The sequence below is a fragment of the Aythya fuligula genome, chromosome 5, assembly GCF_009819795.1.
Source record: "Aythya fuligula isolate bAytFul2 chromosome 5, bAytFul2.pri, whole genome shotgun sequence".
Lineage (NCBI taxonomy): Eukaryota > Metazoa > Chordata > Aves > Anseriformes > Anatidae > Aythya > Aythya fuligula.
Window position 1 is genome coordinate 55,765,001 of NC_045563.1, and position 18,615 is coordinate 55,783,615.

The window sequence follows — 18,615 nt, forward strand, 5'->3', positions numbered from 1 at the left end:
TGTTGTGAGGAGCTTCTCTTGCCTACCAGCCAGTTCACAATATAACTATCGATTTTTCTCTCAAAATTCATTTCTAAAATTGTTTGTTAAGAGCATTCTGCCAGATTTAGGTGTACAATACATATACAAAATGTCCTGTCTGTATAGGACATACCCATATAACCTGTTGGCCTCTTTAGCCAACTAGTAGAAGGCTGATAGAGCATTTTGGTATGCATTTAATAATTACCAATGCAGTTTAGAATAGGTTTTAGTGCAGTTAATAAAGTCAAATTATGTGTTAATGAGAGGTGGAATTACTTCTTCAAGAAATATAATTAGGGAGCACGGACCAGTTTTAGCTTTTGTTAACAGAAACAGAGGACAAATTACACATTTATGTAACTTACAAGTTACAGTGAACAGTTTTTCATTGAACTTGAATACATAGGTTTGTAGTGATTCTGTATCTCTGCACTAGGTTAACAAGCTCTTGAGAACTTTTTGTACAAGGGCTCTTCACTTGACTGTGCTTCATACTAACTATTAGTATTCTTGATGATACAGTTAATTTTTAGTAAGAAAAAAAAATTTCAAAGCTGCTTTCCATTAACTTCAAAGTCTACAAAATGAGATAGACTGTTCTTGATGAGTGAGAAAGTAAAGAATGAAACAGGAAAATGACACTGAGGATGGGAAGAAAAAAAAAAAAAAAAAAAAAAACAGTTAAGGTAGTACACACCTTCTGGTAGAACAGTAGGTAGATGAAGCATTTTTCATTTTGTTCCTGCTGCTATTTTATATCATGGTAACAATTTTTAAAAAGACATGGTGACGGACTTGTTTGACAATACAATTGTCATACAGTCTGTCAAAATAAAGCACAAAATATGTCAGCATAAAATCTTTTTTTTCCAGCTTCTCAGTCTTCACTATGAAAAATTAGAATTAGGTAATAGATTGTGCCTGACTTACAAAAAATAAACAATGATATGGTTAATTTGATATCAGTAGGATGTTCTTAGTAGTAAAATACAAATAGAACATGCAAAATGGATTTCAGAGAGATTCACTGACAAACAAGAATCTTTAAAGCTATCTTCAACTCATGCTTACAATGCTTTTCATAAGAAGATAAGACATCCATTTCACCTGAATGTGTTTTGTTCACTAACAGTTCTTATGACAGGTCCAAGTCCTAAATGTCTCTGACAAAAATGTTTCTTGATTAAAATACAGCTTACAACTTAAAAGTTACATTCACTGAAGAAATTCTAATAGGCAAAAAAAAAAAAAAAAAAGTATGTTTAGTTTTGCTTTCAGAAGAATTTAACACTTTGCCAAACACTTTTTTCCAAAGGTGGGATTTTTATTTTTTATTTTTTTTAAATGTAATAGCGTAATCCATTCTCTCTGGCTTTTGGAATCAATTCCTACAGTAATTTGAAAATAAGATGATGAAAATGAATAATGAGTATACTAGGGCTATGAAGTATTACTGAAGTAGTTAAGTATTGGTGTATTTCAGTCTTATCTTAAATGTTCAGGTCTTAGTCCTGAACACTGTACAAGATGTCTGGAGGTAAGCGAGTAAGTGTACAGCTGAGCTTTGACTGTGCAGTAATGACTTTATATTGGTATTCCTTCATCCTTCGTCTGTAGTGAATAACTAACTATTGTCTGACTCTTAGAATTAGATCACTGCCATCTGCTAAAGCATTCTGTATTTCGATAGGGGAAAATTTAATTTGAACGTTTCAAGGTCACAGACTGCTGTGAGTAAAGGCTACTGGATGGAAGCTGCTGCCTTTAATAAACATAATGAGCTCTGAAGCACACAAAGCTCTGAGTACCTTGGATGTCTGTCTCCAGGAGACAGAAGCAGTGTCCTTGCTTAATATTGCAAAGTTCAGCCTTAGAACGCCAATCCATTTTCATTATGTATTTTCATAATTACAGCTAGATAGTAATTAAAGACAGCCAACATTAAGAAAGAGCTGAATGTCAAGCAAGAAACAAGAGCAGGTAGGAAGTGGAAAAGATGTAGCTTTAAATAAGGGTAGATTTAGGTTAGATATTAGGAATAAATTATTTCCTAAGAGGGTGGTGTGGCCCTGGAACAGGTTGCCCAGAGAAGCTGTTGATGCCCCATCTCTGGAAGTATTCCAAGCCAGGTTGGATGGGGTTTTGGTCTGTTGGGAGGTGTCCCTGTTCATGGCAGCAGGGTTGAAACTAGGGGATCCTGAAGGGTCGCTTCCAACCCATTCTGTGACTCTATGTAGAAAGTTTCATAGTTTTTTTGTTGTTTGTTTGTTTGTTTGTTTGTTTTCAGTTTGTGTATGTTTACGTTAAAGCTGAGCTTAAAAACTTATTAATGTGTATTATGCTATCAAGATTTGGAGACTGAAAGCCAAATTTTAAACTTGTTCTTGAAAAGCAGTTTGCGCACTGTAATTTGCCCCTAAACTGTACATTATGACTTCAGATTCTGAAGCAAAATTATTATTCCCTGTCCTTGGGACTGACTAAAAGCATCATGCAGATAATCTGGTACAGCCTCATCTGCCTTAAAGCATGAAATTATAGACATAGATGTACTTAAATGGATAGATAGATTATCTCTGTAGTAGTTCTAGTAGCCATGCCATATAAATCCCTCCTATATAGCTCTCTACCGATATACATTATGACTAAGTGGCTCTTCAGCTGTTAGAGATTTAGTAGAAGAGCTCTAAAAATGCTGCTGTGATATGCAAGCAAAAATGAATGGTTTCATAATTAATGCCGCTTAATAATAATTAAAAAAAAAAAAAAGTTTAATAAAGCTTTGAAAAAAAAGAGTGTTCTTAGAGTTTTAGCTTACTTGACTAATGAAAATGTGTAAGTTAGAACTATTTAAAATGTCTGTAAAAGTGATATCAGATGCATGTATATGTGAGGAGCAATTAACGTAAATTACTGGTTTAACTTGTTAGTTAAATTAACAGTTTGGGGGTGTCATAGATATCTTTTCACTGGAAGAACCGAACTTATATTTACAGGCTATGTACAGAGAGCACAGTCAGTAAGTCCATTACCATATCTTTTCTGCTTTTTCATATATATTCATATTTAGATAGAAGTGATATGCTCTGAAGGAATATTAGCATTCCCTTGAGAATTAGGGTGAAGAAAAAGAACGCTCTTTAACAGAGCAATATATTTTTGTAAGCATAAAATGGTAGTTCACAAATCTTTTAAACAGCAGAAAATGTATCATGTGAATAGTTAATTTCTTATTTTTTCAGTTAATCCTGACCTCATACTTAGACTATGACTTCTATTGTTGTGCAAAAACTTGTTATTTATTATACATTGTACATAGACCAAATTTCATTATTTGCAGACATAATCGCTAGAGAAGTACCAAATCTTCTGTTAAAACATGATCCTCACTGGTATCTGTACATAGTGTTTCCATAACCTACCTAATTATTTAGACAACATTTGGGAAGCACTTAAAAAAGAAGCTCTGTTATGTGTGTCAGTCTCATGTACCCCCCACTGACTTTTCTCTCTTAAGTGATAGTGTTCTCTAACTTCTCTTTTGATATTGATAAGAGTGATGTCAAGCCCAGGGATGGCTAAATTACTGACATCTACCTGCTTGAGTGTGGACATGAACAACTGACAGATTGCACAGATTGACTGTCATTTTTGATCTGCATCATATTCAAAACTTTGTTCCGTGTCAGCTTATTTGTAGCCTAACTCAACATTTGAAGTAATTTTTTTTCTGAGATTTTGTTTTTCTTAAGTTTCTTGCAGTGGCAGATGTGCTGTGGTTTCCCAGGAATGTAGGTAGAGCATTGGATCAATGGTGGAGAGAATAATGAATGGGGTATTGAGTATAAAAGCATGAGAATTGTGCAAAATGAAGGAAGATGCTTGTGGATACCTTACAGTAAAGAGACCGTGTTGATTTAATCCTATAATCACTATCTCCTTTTTCCCATTATGTTCTTTAAGTCCAGATGAAAGTCCATTCTTAAGAGAAACTTCGGCTGATTTGTAAACTCTTTGATAAACTGAGATTGAAAGTTTTACCTCCCAAGACAAATGTTTGAAATAAAAAAGGACAAAGGACCAAATTAAAACACTTTATATAAACAAATTACACTTTATTCCACATATCAGTCTGATGGGAATTGAGAACTTCATCTTGTTAGGGCCAGTAGCATAGCATTTGAATCAAGTAACTGTTAGAAACCTGCTGTTATAAATGTGGTGTTCTTAGATGGTTAAAATATTATAGACTACAATGTCAGATAATATTTTTATTAAAATCTTTAATTTTCTTAAGATCACCTGGGACTTCACTGCAAAAGACAAATACTATATCTACTGGTACAAAGCCTTATTATGGAGTTATTTTCTTATTTTCATTATTTTCATTATATGTTTCATAGTACATATGATAGTGTGTGATAGATTATCAGTAATAACTGTGACCTATTTGACTGTGACAATTTGATTGACTGACAATAATTTTCTAAGATACTAGAACACTATTTGTTAGGGCCAGATATAATTGTATTTTTTTAAGCCATTAATAAGGTCAAAAAAACAAAAAAAAAAAAAACTTTGAGATGATGTTTACCTACATTTCAAAAACTTACTCAGAATTTTTTTAAAACTTCTAGATTAACTTTTTGAAGACTGAAATGGAAAGGAAAAGCAAAATGATCCGTGACCTCCAAAATGAGGTAAGAGGAACATGGAATTGTCAACAATAGATGCAAGAAGATATTTGAAAATACGTTTCAGGTTTTGACCGTTATTGAATATGTTTAAGATTTTACTCAAATATTCAACAGAGAAAGCAATGAAATGTATCAGTATTTATCCTACTCTTGCATTAGAATTGTGGAATGATGGAAGTTTCAGTACTTACTGTGATCAGCCTCTGCAGAATATCAAGCAATAAGTACTATATTTCATCACAGAAATTAATTTTACTTATAACATTGTGGTATTTTAAGAGTGTAAAAAAATAAGTTTAGACTGAATGATCTAATAAAATGAATTATAATGATTTCCATCTTATTTTCTAATACAGTTTTTTAATTCATACCATACATATATCTGCTTATTAGCTGAGGATGAAAAATAGTGGATGATGATTTTCTCTTTTAATCCACATCTAAATGAAAGGTTGGTTTTGACTTGGGGTAGCTGTTTTTCAAAAGCATGCTATGAGTGCTAAACTTACCCAAGGATAGTATCCTAAGCTTTTATCATATTTGTATAAATTCAAAAGCACTGCATGAGCCTAAAAATAAACTTCTTGACAGTAAAGGTGGAAAGATAAAACAGGAAACAATGAATGTTATTTAGATTAGTGACTGATGCTGTAGCCTATGAAGTATCCTGGAGTACCCTATCCATAGGTATTTTTCCTCTGATCAAGTTGAAATGAGAATGGGGTTCTTCTCATTAGTTTGGTAGAGAAACTGCTGGGCTTAATCTCTACAATAGGAATATAGTCCTGAATGGCTATTTATTTTTTTTTTGTCTTTTAATTGTTTTTATTGTCTTTTTGTTTTACTAATTTGCATGGGTAGAAAAGCTTTTATCGGAGGAAATAAAATAATAGAACATAAGAAACTTCAGTATGTTTCTGTTTTGTTTATTTCCACTTAATAGAGACATCAACATTTTCTATTCTAAACTTGAGTCACATGACACCTGCTTTGTGGAAAGCATCAGAAACTCATAGCACATGTGCTACCTAAATCTGTTGCTATATAAGCATTACAAATAGAGTATACATGTATGTACTTTCATTATGCACATTGTACAAATTTTACTGTCCTCTAGATACCAAAAAGAGAAAAGAGCTAATATGGATGATGCTGATGATGCGGGAGGGGGGAAAGGGATGGAATGGAGAAGCAGAAAAAAGTGATTAAGTACACAAGTATATATATATATATATATATATATGATTGTACAGCAATGAGACTAATTTGCTGAATTATGATTTTTCTGCACTTGCACTTCTTTCAAAGCAAAGACGGCAACATACAGTTCAACTTTATGTTGGCTTATATTTGTTTGGTGATCTTTGTCAGCCACTGGCACTTCTATGAAGACTTCATTTTCAAGCTGCATGTGAACAACTCTTTCTAGGAAATAGTACTAAAATATTTCCCAGGGACTGGATCACATATACATACTTTTAAAACACTTTATATGGAAAAATGAATACTTGAAACAAGTAAAAAAGTACGATTGTGCCATTCTTGTAGGACAATATTTGTAATCTTAACTGAATGTGGAAAAATATCATATGATTTCTGGACGGTTGTCACTTAAAATTCTTCTTTAGGTTCACATCCTGAATATTGACACATTTAAATACATATTTTGTCTACTTCAAAATGCTAAACTTTATAAATGAAGAAAAAAAAAAAGTATGCTGCTTGGAAAGTACTTCTTGCACTAAGACAGCGTTATTGAATTTATTTTTTTCAATTTAAGGGTCACAAGGGAAATTGTAGCATGGCTTGCACAATATTCGTAAGAGAGAATCTGAACATGAGTAATGAACCCACATCTGGTGTAGCTCCAGTTATGAATAGAGAGTCTGCATAATGTGCACCAACTAAAGGAAAACTTTTGACTCTCTAATAGGACATTCATAAAAGGAAGTTAATGTCTAGTTAAAATTCACCTAGGGTAGATGGTACCGCCTTGGCGAGATTGTTTGATGATCAGAATTCAGTCTTGAGGTTTAGTAAGTATTTTCTGATAATAAAATTGCATGAGAAGTTATCAAGTGCTATTTTTAGGCTTTTGCAAGGCTTTTATATGCCTATATATTTTGGAAAAGCAATGAGCTGAAGCTGGAAAAGAAGAGGGCTGGATGAAGAGGAGAGTGGGAGAGGTGAAGGTTAATGTAAATACTGATTGTATTTCCATTCGGGTATAGTATATGCATTCTATCCAAACACTTTCACATAGATAAATACTGGAAAAGTCTGCATAAGTTATATGCTTTTTGTTTGTTTTTAATTTATTCAAACTATCTGAAATATTTTCATTTTTTATGTTGTCATCTTATTAGATGTTCTAACAACTGTAGGAAAAGATTGTAGGCACTGTTTATTTTGCATATATTTTAGGAGGAAATACAGAACAGTATTTGTGATTAAAGAAGTGATATGATCCTAGAGTGGCCTGGAAATCAGAAGCTCCAGAATGCTTTCCTTAGAATCATAGAATCATTCAAGTCTGAAAAGAGCTCTAAGATCATCTATTCCAATCTTTTAACCTAGTACTGAAGTCCGCCACTAAACCATGCTACTGAGTTTTAAATCTACATGGTTCTTGAAGACCTCCAGAGATGGTGACTATATCACTTCCAAAGACAGCCTATTCCAATGCCACACAGCCTTTTCAGTAAAGAAATTTCTTCTAATATCCAACCTAAGTTGACTTAATCAATAAACTTGCCATGAGATAGATTTGATTTGAGAGGATTGCTTAGTCCTGTGCTGTAGCCTGGTGTGTGGAGAAGGAACTAATAGCTATGCCTATTTAATGTTTTTTTATTAAAACTTCTATAGTATGTTGTCAGTTGCCTAAAAGTCCACTAACAACAGATTTTTTCTGGAATTTCAATTATTGTTTATTGAACACTTCACTAAGGACCTCACATTTTGATGGAGTTGGACAAAATAAATAGTATGATTTTGAGGAAACTGTTTATCTAAGCCCTACCTCCAGTCACTGAATATACAGTATGCTTTTAAGAAACCTGTTAGTAATATTAACTATGCTGTATATTTAGTTAATAGATCGTATTTTATATATAATTAAAATACAGTTCTGTCTGCATACAAATGGACAGAGACAATAAAAATGGAATTCCTTTCATTGCTACTGTTGCCCTTCTTTCAAATATTGCATTTACTGTCTATTTATATTGGCATATTTTTAATTCAGCAATCTCAGACTCACCCATGACTGTAAAAATTCCCCATTTAGTTCTGGTGTTTCAGCACATTCACCTACTGTCATTCAACTCTGCAATTCATAGATAGGAACAGACAACAGCAGCATTGTAACTGAATGCAGAAGCTGTGCTGTAGCATATGAGGAGAGGACAACGTACAGAAAGGTAATTTTCAGGCTGCTCAAGGTTTTGTAAAAACAGTTGGCAACAAAAATTGCCCCTGGTGTGGAGGGGAAAAAGTGCTGTATACAGTACATAGTAATTGTGTCTAAAAATTCCTCTTTGAGTTCTCTCAGTGCTTCCTACAACACTTGAAAAAATCTGTAAGTCCTCCAGCTGATAAACATTTTTGTGTAATTTCCTTGAGTTAAGCAAGTTAGGAATTCCTCCCAAAATTTAATAAATGCTATCATTACCAATATTCTGTATGGAGAGCTAGTGAAACGTTATTCAGCTTTGTTACATGGATGTCATCATTGCCTCACATTGTATTTAAGTATAACTCTGTATTAAAATAATAATAATTAAAAAAGCTCTAATGTAAATCATTTTATTGCATGTGATTAGATGTGATATGATGGTATATTTTCTCATTATCTGTGGGGAAGGTGTTTCTATCTATCTCTGTGTATACCTATATTAATGTATGTTAATCTCTTTACACACTCTACTTAAAACTATCTTAACTATCTACTTAAAGCAATCACATGTTTTTATTAAGTTGGTATAGCATTTTATATCAGACAATAGCTTTCTTTGCTGTTTAGGCTGCAGCAGAACTTTGAAGAACATGAATTACATGAAAGACACATAGTAATACAGGCAATACAAAGTAAACCAGGAGTGGAAAATGGATTTGGCTGTAGCTCCCAGTAATGTGTTCTTTCTGCTTAGAAGCATAGTTTTAAATAACTACCTTGTAAACAATACGTTTGTTCTATTCATGTATAAATTGTGCTTATAGCTTTAGTGTCAAGTAAATCATCCTAAAACAGAATTTTCTTCAATCTCTCTGTGCTTAGCTGCACTAATAAAAGGCAAAGTCATAGCAGTTTAAAGTCCCACCTGATCTATCGGGAATTTCATGCCCTGCAGGGTGAATTCAATCGAATTGCATTGAATTATGGTGGAAAAAAAATGAACTCCCTTAGTGAAGCAGAAATGAAATTTTAAGGCTTTGAAACTTCATCCCGACACTATCCTATGAAGGAGGACATTGTAATTCTTCGCTCTTTGTACTCAGTATATAAAATTAACTGTGAGTTTTCTAAGTATAAAACTCTGTCACCATGCAGGAAAAAAAGTTGGGTAAAGTTCTGCTCCCTCTTTGGATATTGCATTGGTTCTACGTTTCAAAAAAAAAAATTAAAAAAAAAAAATAAATATTAAGTATTAGAGGGAGTGTCACTGTCAAAGAAACATTAAATAAACAACAAGACTATTATTGCAGTTTCCAGTAGCATAGTCTGCTAAGTATCTTTAAATTTAATATTGCTTCTTGCCTTATTGCAGCTTCATTTGAACTTAAGAAAAAAAAAAAATCTAATGAAATGATATTTAAAATTATTTCAGTATGATTTGTCCTGAAAATGATGGTGAAAAGCTGGAAATGCAGTGTAATCAAGTGAGGATGTCTCTTAGGACAGTACTTGAGATCATAAATAAACAAATCCTGCTGTATCCAGATTCTTAGTGAGATATACTTGTAGTGACGTGATAGCAGCTGCAGCTACAGTGAATGTTAGAATAAGCTTTTGTTTTTAAAGGTCAGTTTTCCTGACCTTGTATACCCAAGAAAATAGGATGTGCTTTTTCAGATTCTGTTGAAGGATAATCAGAAAATCAATTAAGGTATTTTAATGGATAAGTCTGAACCTCTCTCTGTCCTAGGAACTGCCACATTTCTGCCACATCATTTTCAGGCATCTAATTCACGGCCAGGAGCTACAAGAAATTGCAGTAGACATTAAAATATGAATGTTTAGATAAAATGCATTCTTAATGGATGAGAAGATTTTAAATGAAATGTGTACCTATTAGGCATCTATTTTCATCCAGTGCTTAACCACAATGTCTTGGCTGTCTTGTTTGATTTTGTGCAATATTGTTTGTATGTTGACTTCTCAATTAATGTTGAAGGTCATAGCAGTGTTCTTTTGTGATCTTTCTGAAATCATTCTGATATCTTGATTCATCAAGTGTTTTTCAAGCACTCTTCAAGCACCCTACTAAATTCTTATTTCTGTCATCCTCATTCATTAAGTCCAAAATTGCAAAATGTCTGAATTCCTTATTTTGTCATACTTGTCTAGTCTCAAAACTGTGTAACACCTTTTGATCCCAATTTAGGCAGTTGTCATTTGTAGCAAAACATCATCTGCAGAGAAAAACGTCATTTCCAGTCTGTGCTTCCAATACCCATTTCCTATGGAAGGAAATGAAAATTAGAGATCCTGGGTACTGGTGCTATGTAATGTGAGCTTCTATAAAAGTGTTGAAGATCAGATTGTTTGGGTCTTTGGTACTGGGGAGATACAAGAGTTGTCTGATACTCTGTTTTGTCTTATTTCTATGTCAATTTGGCCAGTATATTTGAAGGTAAAGGAAAAGAGTAGTAAGTCCTAGTAGTTTCTTCACTTTATGCTGTTTCAACCAGGCAGCCTTTTTGAAATTTTATAATCAATATAAAACTTCCCCTGAAGCTAGTGTTAATTTTGCCAAACGGGAAAAGTTCTGATCTAATTTATTCATGTTATACAGACAGGTGGAATAGCTGGTTGTTGATACCAAGATGTTGAAATTACCTAGCGGGAAGACCACTTAAAAGAGGGTAATATATATATATATATATAATATATATATAATATATATATATATATAATATATATATATAATTTATATATATATAAATTGATACTTTAACATCTTGAGTAGACAGTATTGATTTTTATCCTTAGATGACATAATAAAAGAGTATTTAATGATTAAATTTTCAGAGTTCATAAAGAGAAGGTGAAATTGATACAATTTCATCATTACAAATAATGCTTTCAAATACCAATGGTTGTCACTTCAGATTAAGAAAAAGGGATGAGCCCTGAGAAGCTCTGTTATCCTAATTTAGTGTCAGACTATTCTTTGCCTCTGAAAACACCACACAATAGCATAAGAATTTTCAAAGGTATATACGGCATAAAAAACGTATGTTTTATTTATTTAAAACATTGCTTGAGAAAGTTATATTGCACTTGGAATACAACAATGCTGTTGTGGGCTGACAGCTCTCTTGATGTTATAAGTAGATTTCAATGAAAGCCAATAAGAAATTAGAGAAAAAAGAAGCCCCAGCTGATCATGTTATAGTACTCTATACAAAACTCCCGTTGTTTTCAAGAGAGAAGGTGTAGTGTTTGCATTTTCTTTATGATCATTCTCTTGAATATAAATGAGGTTATTTGCTGAGTTCAGTGGGAGCAGAAAGTGATTTAGAAAATATTTTTTCTTCTGTGTTCTTCAGAGGTTTAAATTAAACTGGACTGCTGTGGTTTTTAGTAGCTTTAAATCTTAATCAAGATGAGGTATAGCTTGAAAAGTTTAACTTTATATAGTGAAGCACTTTTAGACTGAGGTTTGTTATTCTGTGACTTTTAAAAAGACTTTAGTTCCCTCCTTTGGTTCATTAATTTGATCAAACTACGTGCAATATTTGGACTGATAATTCTAATTGATATATAGATATTTATGGAAGATGAAATGATAAAAATAACAAAATATTTAACTGTAATTTATGACAGAACTATTCTAGAATAAAACTTCTAATGGAATTCCTGACTTATCAGTCATGTTGTCACATGAGTTGAAGCATCTATCAGGCTTTTCATTGAATGCAAAACCCTACCAGCTGTTTGACTGTAATGCAACTCCACAATGTCATTCTTAAAGTGGTAGAATCATAGGAAATTATTTTTTCCTGACAGTAAAATGAATTGGTTTCAGCTACTGTGCATTTCATTTCAGCTTAAAACCCTGGGATATTTGTAAATACAGGCATTTTCGTCTCTGTAAAAATAAACTATTTAACTAAAAAATGCAGTGTTTTGAGGAGGGCTGTTCAGTTTGTTTAGCTCACACTTAAGTATCCACTTTCTTAATGAACATCTCAGCCTTGCCGTGGAATTGCTAGCCTTACAAACGTGGAAGCATTGATGGTTCATTGCAGTGGGAACAGAATGTTTTACAGTCTGATTGGCCACTTCCTACACAGCCACTCCAGTATATTATGTTACTGGTAAGAAACAGTTCACCTTCAGTGTCCAGTGAACCTTCCACTGAGTCTCAAAAGTAGAAATTGTGCTATTCTGGGGGAAAATTGGTCATTTTCTGTTATCCAGAGCATTTTAAACCACTTTGTTGTGGAATCTTTTCTCCCACACTACTCCCTTCAGAACATCATTCCACAGTATATGAGGCTGCAGATGCTATTGGAGAAGGAAATATTAAATAGATCACTTGATTTGTCTGTAATTTAAACCGTAATAACTTGAGTGACTTGCATGGTTTTTATTGAGTTGTCATTTAAGTATTGATATTAAGAAAATTTGTTTATAGCTGTATTGTAATTTATAAAAATAATTTTTATTAGACACCTCGAAGTGGCTTTGCCATAGCTGTTGTAATAATTATGCTCACTTATCAAGTTTGCCTATAGAAATCTTCCCATGCACTATCTTCAGTTTCTGCAGAAGCCGCTCTGTGATTTTCATAGCTGAAAATATTTAAAACAACAGCCAATAATACTTGAACTATTCACATTTTTAATTATCTAGGATATTGTAAACAATTTAAAACATGCAAAATTTAGTAGATGTGGAAATGTTTCTTGGGCGTTATGATAAGAGCTTAAACAAACAGGTGATGCTGAAAGTATTCTGTAAGATGCTATCTTCTCTAATCTCAGTTTGTGTTTGTGAATAAGGATGTCTGAATAATATTTTGTTTTTATCAGACAGATACCTGAGCTCAGGTAGAACCTACATAGAGTAAAACAAAAAATAACAATTAAAAAAAGGCAACACCCCTGTCAGATTGCTATGGTTCATCAGCAACCTGTGCTGTCTTTTTTTTAATGTTTTATGTTTACCTTTTCACATATAGAATAGTTACTCTGTGTAAGGCTGTAAGTGTACTTCTGTAAATTTAAACTAGGTGTTCACTTCCTGATTATGTGTATATGTATTTGTCAGTATATTTAAATTAAAATCCTTTGCATATAGGTTCAGATACATATTTGTGTATCTCAATATATTTGTGTATAAGAATATACTGTGACCTTCAATTGCTTAAAGGCATCAAAAGATTTACAGTTGATACACTTGAAACTGTATTGGCTGTTTGCCCAGGAAACTTTCTTCTTTCTGGTATTCTGGCTTCTTCTCTAGAGCCTTTAGCACCTCCTGCCCTCCTTCTGTGCTGACCTTGGGAGCTGCAGGGCTGTTTCTCACTCCAGCTGCTGTTGTGCAACAGGTTTTTTTCCTTTTCTTAAATCTGCTTTCATAGAGGCACAAACAACATGTCTTATTGTCTTGGCTCTGGGCAGCAGCAGGTCCCTTTGGAGCCAGCTGAAACAGGCCCTTACCTAACGTGGGGCAGCTTCTGGCCTGTTCTCACAGAGGCCAATCCTGCAGCTCCCTGCTTCCCAAACCTTGCCACATAAACCCAATACACATACAAAGCCAGGAAAGCAGATGCATTTGACCGTGCTTTTTTCCTCGTAGTATAATTTGTGCTTGCTGTGCATTTGTGCATTGCAACCAGAAGATTCACTGTATTTGTGTTAGCCAATGGCAAGCTCTGAGTATTTAAACTGTAGATTTTCTGCTGCTGACCTTTGAGTCTTAGGAGAAAAGAAGTGAAGAACTGCAACCTGAGAGTTAGTTAGTCCCTCCTCCCTCATCTGCCCAAAATGGGCCTAATGAGATCAAGGAAACTCTACCACCTAGGAATGGAATTTATATCCTGTACCTGTTCACTGGAAAATTTTTGTGTATTTTTAGTGTTGACGTATTTGTAACCAATACTTCCTTGCTGTAGTGATGTCTGTCTGTCATGTTGAAATAGGATGGACCTTCACTAATGGGGTAGTCTAATGGGGTAGCGTTTATTATTATAAAATATATATTTTTAAACTCACTTTTAATTTCATAAGAAGGTAAAATCTGGCATATGTATTCAATGTGAAGAGCACGTTATTTTTAGCAGAAATGTAAATAAAATGATTTGGGAAAGAATCGGTCAAATCTGGAACTGCCAAGGCGGTTATAAGTACCTATCGAAAGCTTTTTGTGAGCTGGTTCTGCATAGTTCCCCTACCTGTATGCCTCTTTGGTATACTCTACAGAATCTGATTTTCTAAAATCTATTTTATTTTTTAAGATTCATGCTACTCTTTTAAGCATAATTTTGTGAATGCACAAGAATTGGCTCACTCAGTTGGCTCATTTCATTATAGTTAATTGCATCCTTTCTGTGTTAGAGGGTGACACTTTTTCTTTAGTTGCACAAGGAAAAATAAAATTTCTTGAGCTTTCTGCCATTGCAACAAGCAAAAGCACCTCTAGCTTGATACTCAAAATATGCAGAGTTGAACAAAAAGCTTTATTATTGCATTCCACCAAAATGTTTGCTTAGGTAGAAAATACATTTTAAATCTTTTTGTCTTGATGCATATTCCCAGTGACTGCTGCCAACTCTTGTTTTTGTCATTTGGGGGAAAAAAAGCAAGTAATTTACATTTGAAAGAGGCAAGCATGTATGTGCAGTTTGTAGTATTTGCACTGCATTGCTTCCTTCTGCTTAAATTCTCTGCACAGATCATACACTGTGTGAGAAACAATCAGTTCAGTAGCACTTGGTGTGCTAAAGATTTCATGGTTACTGTGTTATAAAATAATACTCAATTTTTATGGTGGTTTAAGCTCAATGAATGATGTAGAAATCACTCAGTAATTTGAAGTTAATTATTTATAATCATTAAGTGTCCCACATTTTTCTCCTTTGGAAAATGTTTGATTTCCCTTTAGTCATTCTGGCCTTTTTAATTATTAGAAATGGACCTGCAAGCAATAGGAGAAAGGGAATGAAAATTTAACTTCACTCTAACCTTTGGTTTTGTTTTCTGTTATTGTTACTGATGCTTTTTATATTTTAACTTTTTAAGTTTGATTTTGTATATATTTCTATAGCTAAAATATTTGGTTTCATTTATTTAAGGTTGACCTTGAAATAGTGTTCTATATTTTTCATATTTTACGTCTTAATTCCATAGGTGAGCAGGGGAGTCAGATACAACACTCAAATTCTGCAGTGTGAAGTAGTTTGTCTTTGCAAGTTTATATGCAGGGCTACATATTTATGGAGAGAACTCAAGACCCATGAGTGTTAAATGTAAATGCTTAGTTTACATCGTTCTTTTTATTTATTTAATTTCTAATCATAAATCTCAGGAAATGAGCTTTGTGTTGTTGCAAACACTGTCTACAAACACTGATTTTAAACAAGTGATTTTAACAATCTGTATCTGTATAACTCTTGTGTATTCAAGCCTTGGCAGAGATGATTTGTCTATCTCGTAATTCCCAATAGAAGTTTATGAAGGATTTGGACAGTTAGATTCAATTGAATTTGTTGAGCTTTGTTTGCATCAGGCTCTCTCAAGTACATAAGTGTTTTCTAATTCTCTAACCTGATAAAGCCATGATATCAGTGTTACCTCTGAGACGGATCCCTGGATGCCTTTGCTGAAGCTTGGATGGTGATGGCTGTCAGCTGTTCCTCTTCACTGGGCCCTAACCTGACTGCTGATTGTTCTGTGTCTTATTTTCCCCTTTCATTACTTCCAAATACATTTTTATCTCTGGTTAATCAATTATGCCAAATAACAGTCCATAGGGCCACTTCTTCTTCACAGAGTAAAATGAGTTATTATCAGTTAAATAGAATAATTATATTAAATATGTTAAATACAACACATATGCATAGAATACATATAAATATATGTATTCTCGTAAAAGAGAACAGGACCACGTACCTGCCTGGCTTGGCAGATCTGAAGTCTACATCACAATTAAACAGTCATTTTTAGAACTCCCAAATGTGATAGCCAACTTACTTAAGTTAAACAATATTTATGACCAAAGAAAACTTAGTCTAAATTTTACTGACAATTTTTAGGATTTATAATTGTGGACAGTAGATAAAGATGAATATCCCCTTTGTTTTGAGGAATATAATAGCATTTTTGATAACACGGAACACAAAATGGAAAGAGAATGGCATTTTATTTAAACCAGGAGACAGGAATGGCATAATAAACAGTGTTTTAGCAGTACCTTTTTCTGTTCAGTTGAGAAAATTATGAGGATAATCAGGTATGAGTTTTACTATGTTGTTGGGCTCCACGGGTAAGTAATTGTTGAACTAGTTTTGTAATAGCTGTCATAAATAAGCCTATAAAATATACAACGAAGGTTGATTTATAGCAACAATCCCAAGTGACAGTGCGAAACATAGAGCTGTAATCTGAATGGCACAATTCAAGAGGGGAGAGGACAAATGGGGAAAGCGGACATATGGGGAAAGCGGACTTCAGGCTGCTCAGGGAACTAGTCAGTAAGGTCCCCTGGGAAACTGCTCTTGAAGGCCTCGATGTCCACCAGTGCTGGTCACTCTTTAAGCGATGCCTCCTAGAAGCACAAGATAAGGCAATTCCAAAATATCGCAAGTCAGGCAGGCGGGGCAGGAGGCCGGCGTGGCTGACCAGGAACATTCTAATGGAGATTAGGCGAAAACAGAGAGTGTTTCGCTACTGGAAGGAGGGCCAGGCGTCATGGAAAGAATACAGGGATGCTGTTCGTGTTTGTAGGGAGAAAGTTCGAGTGGCCAAAGCACAGCTAGAGTTGAAGCTGGCTGTGTCTGTGAGAGAAAATAAAAAGGGTTTTTTTAGATATGTAAATGGAAAAAGGAGAACTAAAGAAAACATAGGGCCGCTCCTTGATAGGGAAGGTCTCCTCACAGACGATGACGTAGGCAAAGCAGAGACGCTTAACGCCTTCTTTGCCTCTGTCTTCAATGCCGATGATGGGCTTCGGGACCCAGGGTGCCCTGAGCTGGAGGACCGGGACGGTGGGGATGACAAACTCCCAACTGACCCTGAACGTGTGCGGGATTTGCTACTCCACCTGGATCCCTACAAGTCCATGGGTCCGGATGGGATTCATCCCCGGGTGCTGAAAGAGCTGGCGGATGTCATTGCGGAACCTCTATCAATTATTTTTCAACGATCCTGGGAATTTGGAGAGGTCCCAGTAGACTGGAAGCTGGCAAATGTTGTGCCAATTTTCAAGAAGGGTCAGAAAGAAGACCCTAGCAATTACAGGCCTGTCAGTCTCACGTCAGTGCCTGGTAAAATCATGGAGAAGTTGGTTCTTGGACTCATTGAGGCGCACCTGGGGGACAAAGCAGTTATTGGTCCCAGCCAGCATGGGTTTGTGAAGGGTAGGTCCTGCCTAACTAACCTGATTTCCTTTTATGATAAGATCACCCGTATGGTGGACCAAGGGAAACCAGCTGATGTGATTTTTTTGGACTTCAGCAAGGCTTTTGACACGGTTTCCCATAGGATCCTACTGGACAAAATGTCCACCATAGAGCTAAATAAAAACATCATACGATGGGTGAGCAATTGGCTAACGGGCAGGGCCCAAAGGGTTATGGTAAATGGAGCTGCGTCAGGCTGGCGGGCGGTCACCAGTGGGGTCCCTCAAGGCTCCATTTTAGGGCCGGTACTTTTCAATATTTTTATAAATGATCTGGATGTAGGAATAGAGGGTATTTTGAGCAAGTTTGCTGATGACACCAAACTTGGAGGAGTTGTGGACTCAAGTGAGGGCGTAAAGGCCTTACAGAGGGATCTGGACAGGTTGGAGAGCTGGGCGATCACCAACCGCATGAAGTTCAATAAGAGCAAGTGCCGGATCCTGCACCTGGGACGGGGAAACCCTGGCTGCACATACAGACTGGGCGATGAGACGCTGGAGAGCAGCCTAGAAGAGAGGGATCTGGGGGTCGTGATAGACAGCAAGTTGAATATGAGCCAGCAGTGTGCCCTGGCAGCCAGGAGGGCCAATCGTATCCTGGGGTGCATCAAGCACGGCATCGCTAGTAGGTCAAGGGAGGTGATTGTCCCGCTCTACTCTGCGCTGGTGCGGCCTCACCTCGAGTACTGTGTGCAGTTCTGGGCACCACAGTATAAAAAGGACATGAAACTGTTGGAAAGTGTCCAGAGGAGGGCTACGAAGATGGTGAAAGGCCTTGAGGGGAAGACGTACGAGGAACGGCTGAGGTCACTGGGCCTGTTCAGCCTGGAGAAGAGGAGGCTGAGGGGAGACCTCATCGCAGTCTACAACTTCCTCGTAAGGGGTTGTCAAGAGGCAGGAGACCTTTTCTCCATTAACACTAGTGACAGGACCCGCGGGAACGGGGTTAAGCTGAGGCAGGGGAAATTTAGGCTGGACGTCAGGAGGGGGTTCTTCACAGAGAGGGTGGTTGCACACTGGAACAGGCTCCCCAGGGAAGTGGTC

General features: G+C 35.5%; 1 protein-coding gene across 2 annotated transcripts in view; it reads left to right on the plus strand.

The window, feature by feature from the left end:
- Window positions 1-18,615, plus strand: part of LUZP2 (leucine zipper protein 2) — a 184,474-nt gene that overhangs the window by 84,434 nt on the left and 81,425 nt on the right. For both annotated transcript variants that reach the window (XM_032188988.1, XM_032188990.1), the window contains exon 5: window positions 4,662-4,724. In XM_032188988.1, the coding sequence (XP_032044879.1) occupies window positions 4,662-4,724 (63 nt within the window). The remainder of the gene's footprint in view (window positions 1-4,661; window positions 4,725-18,615) is intronic.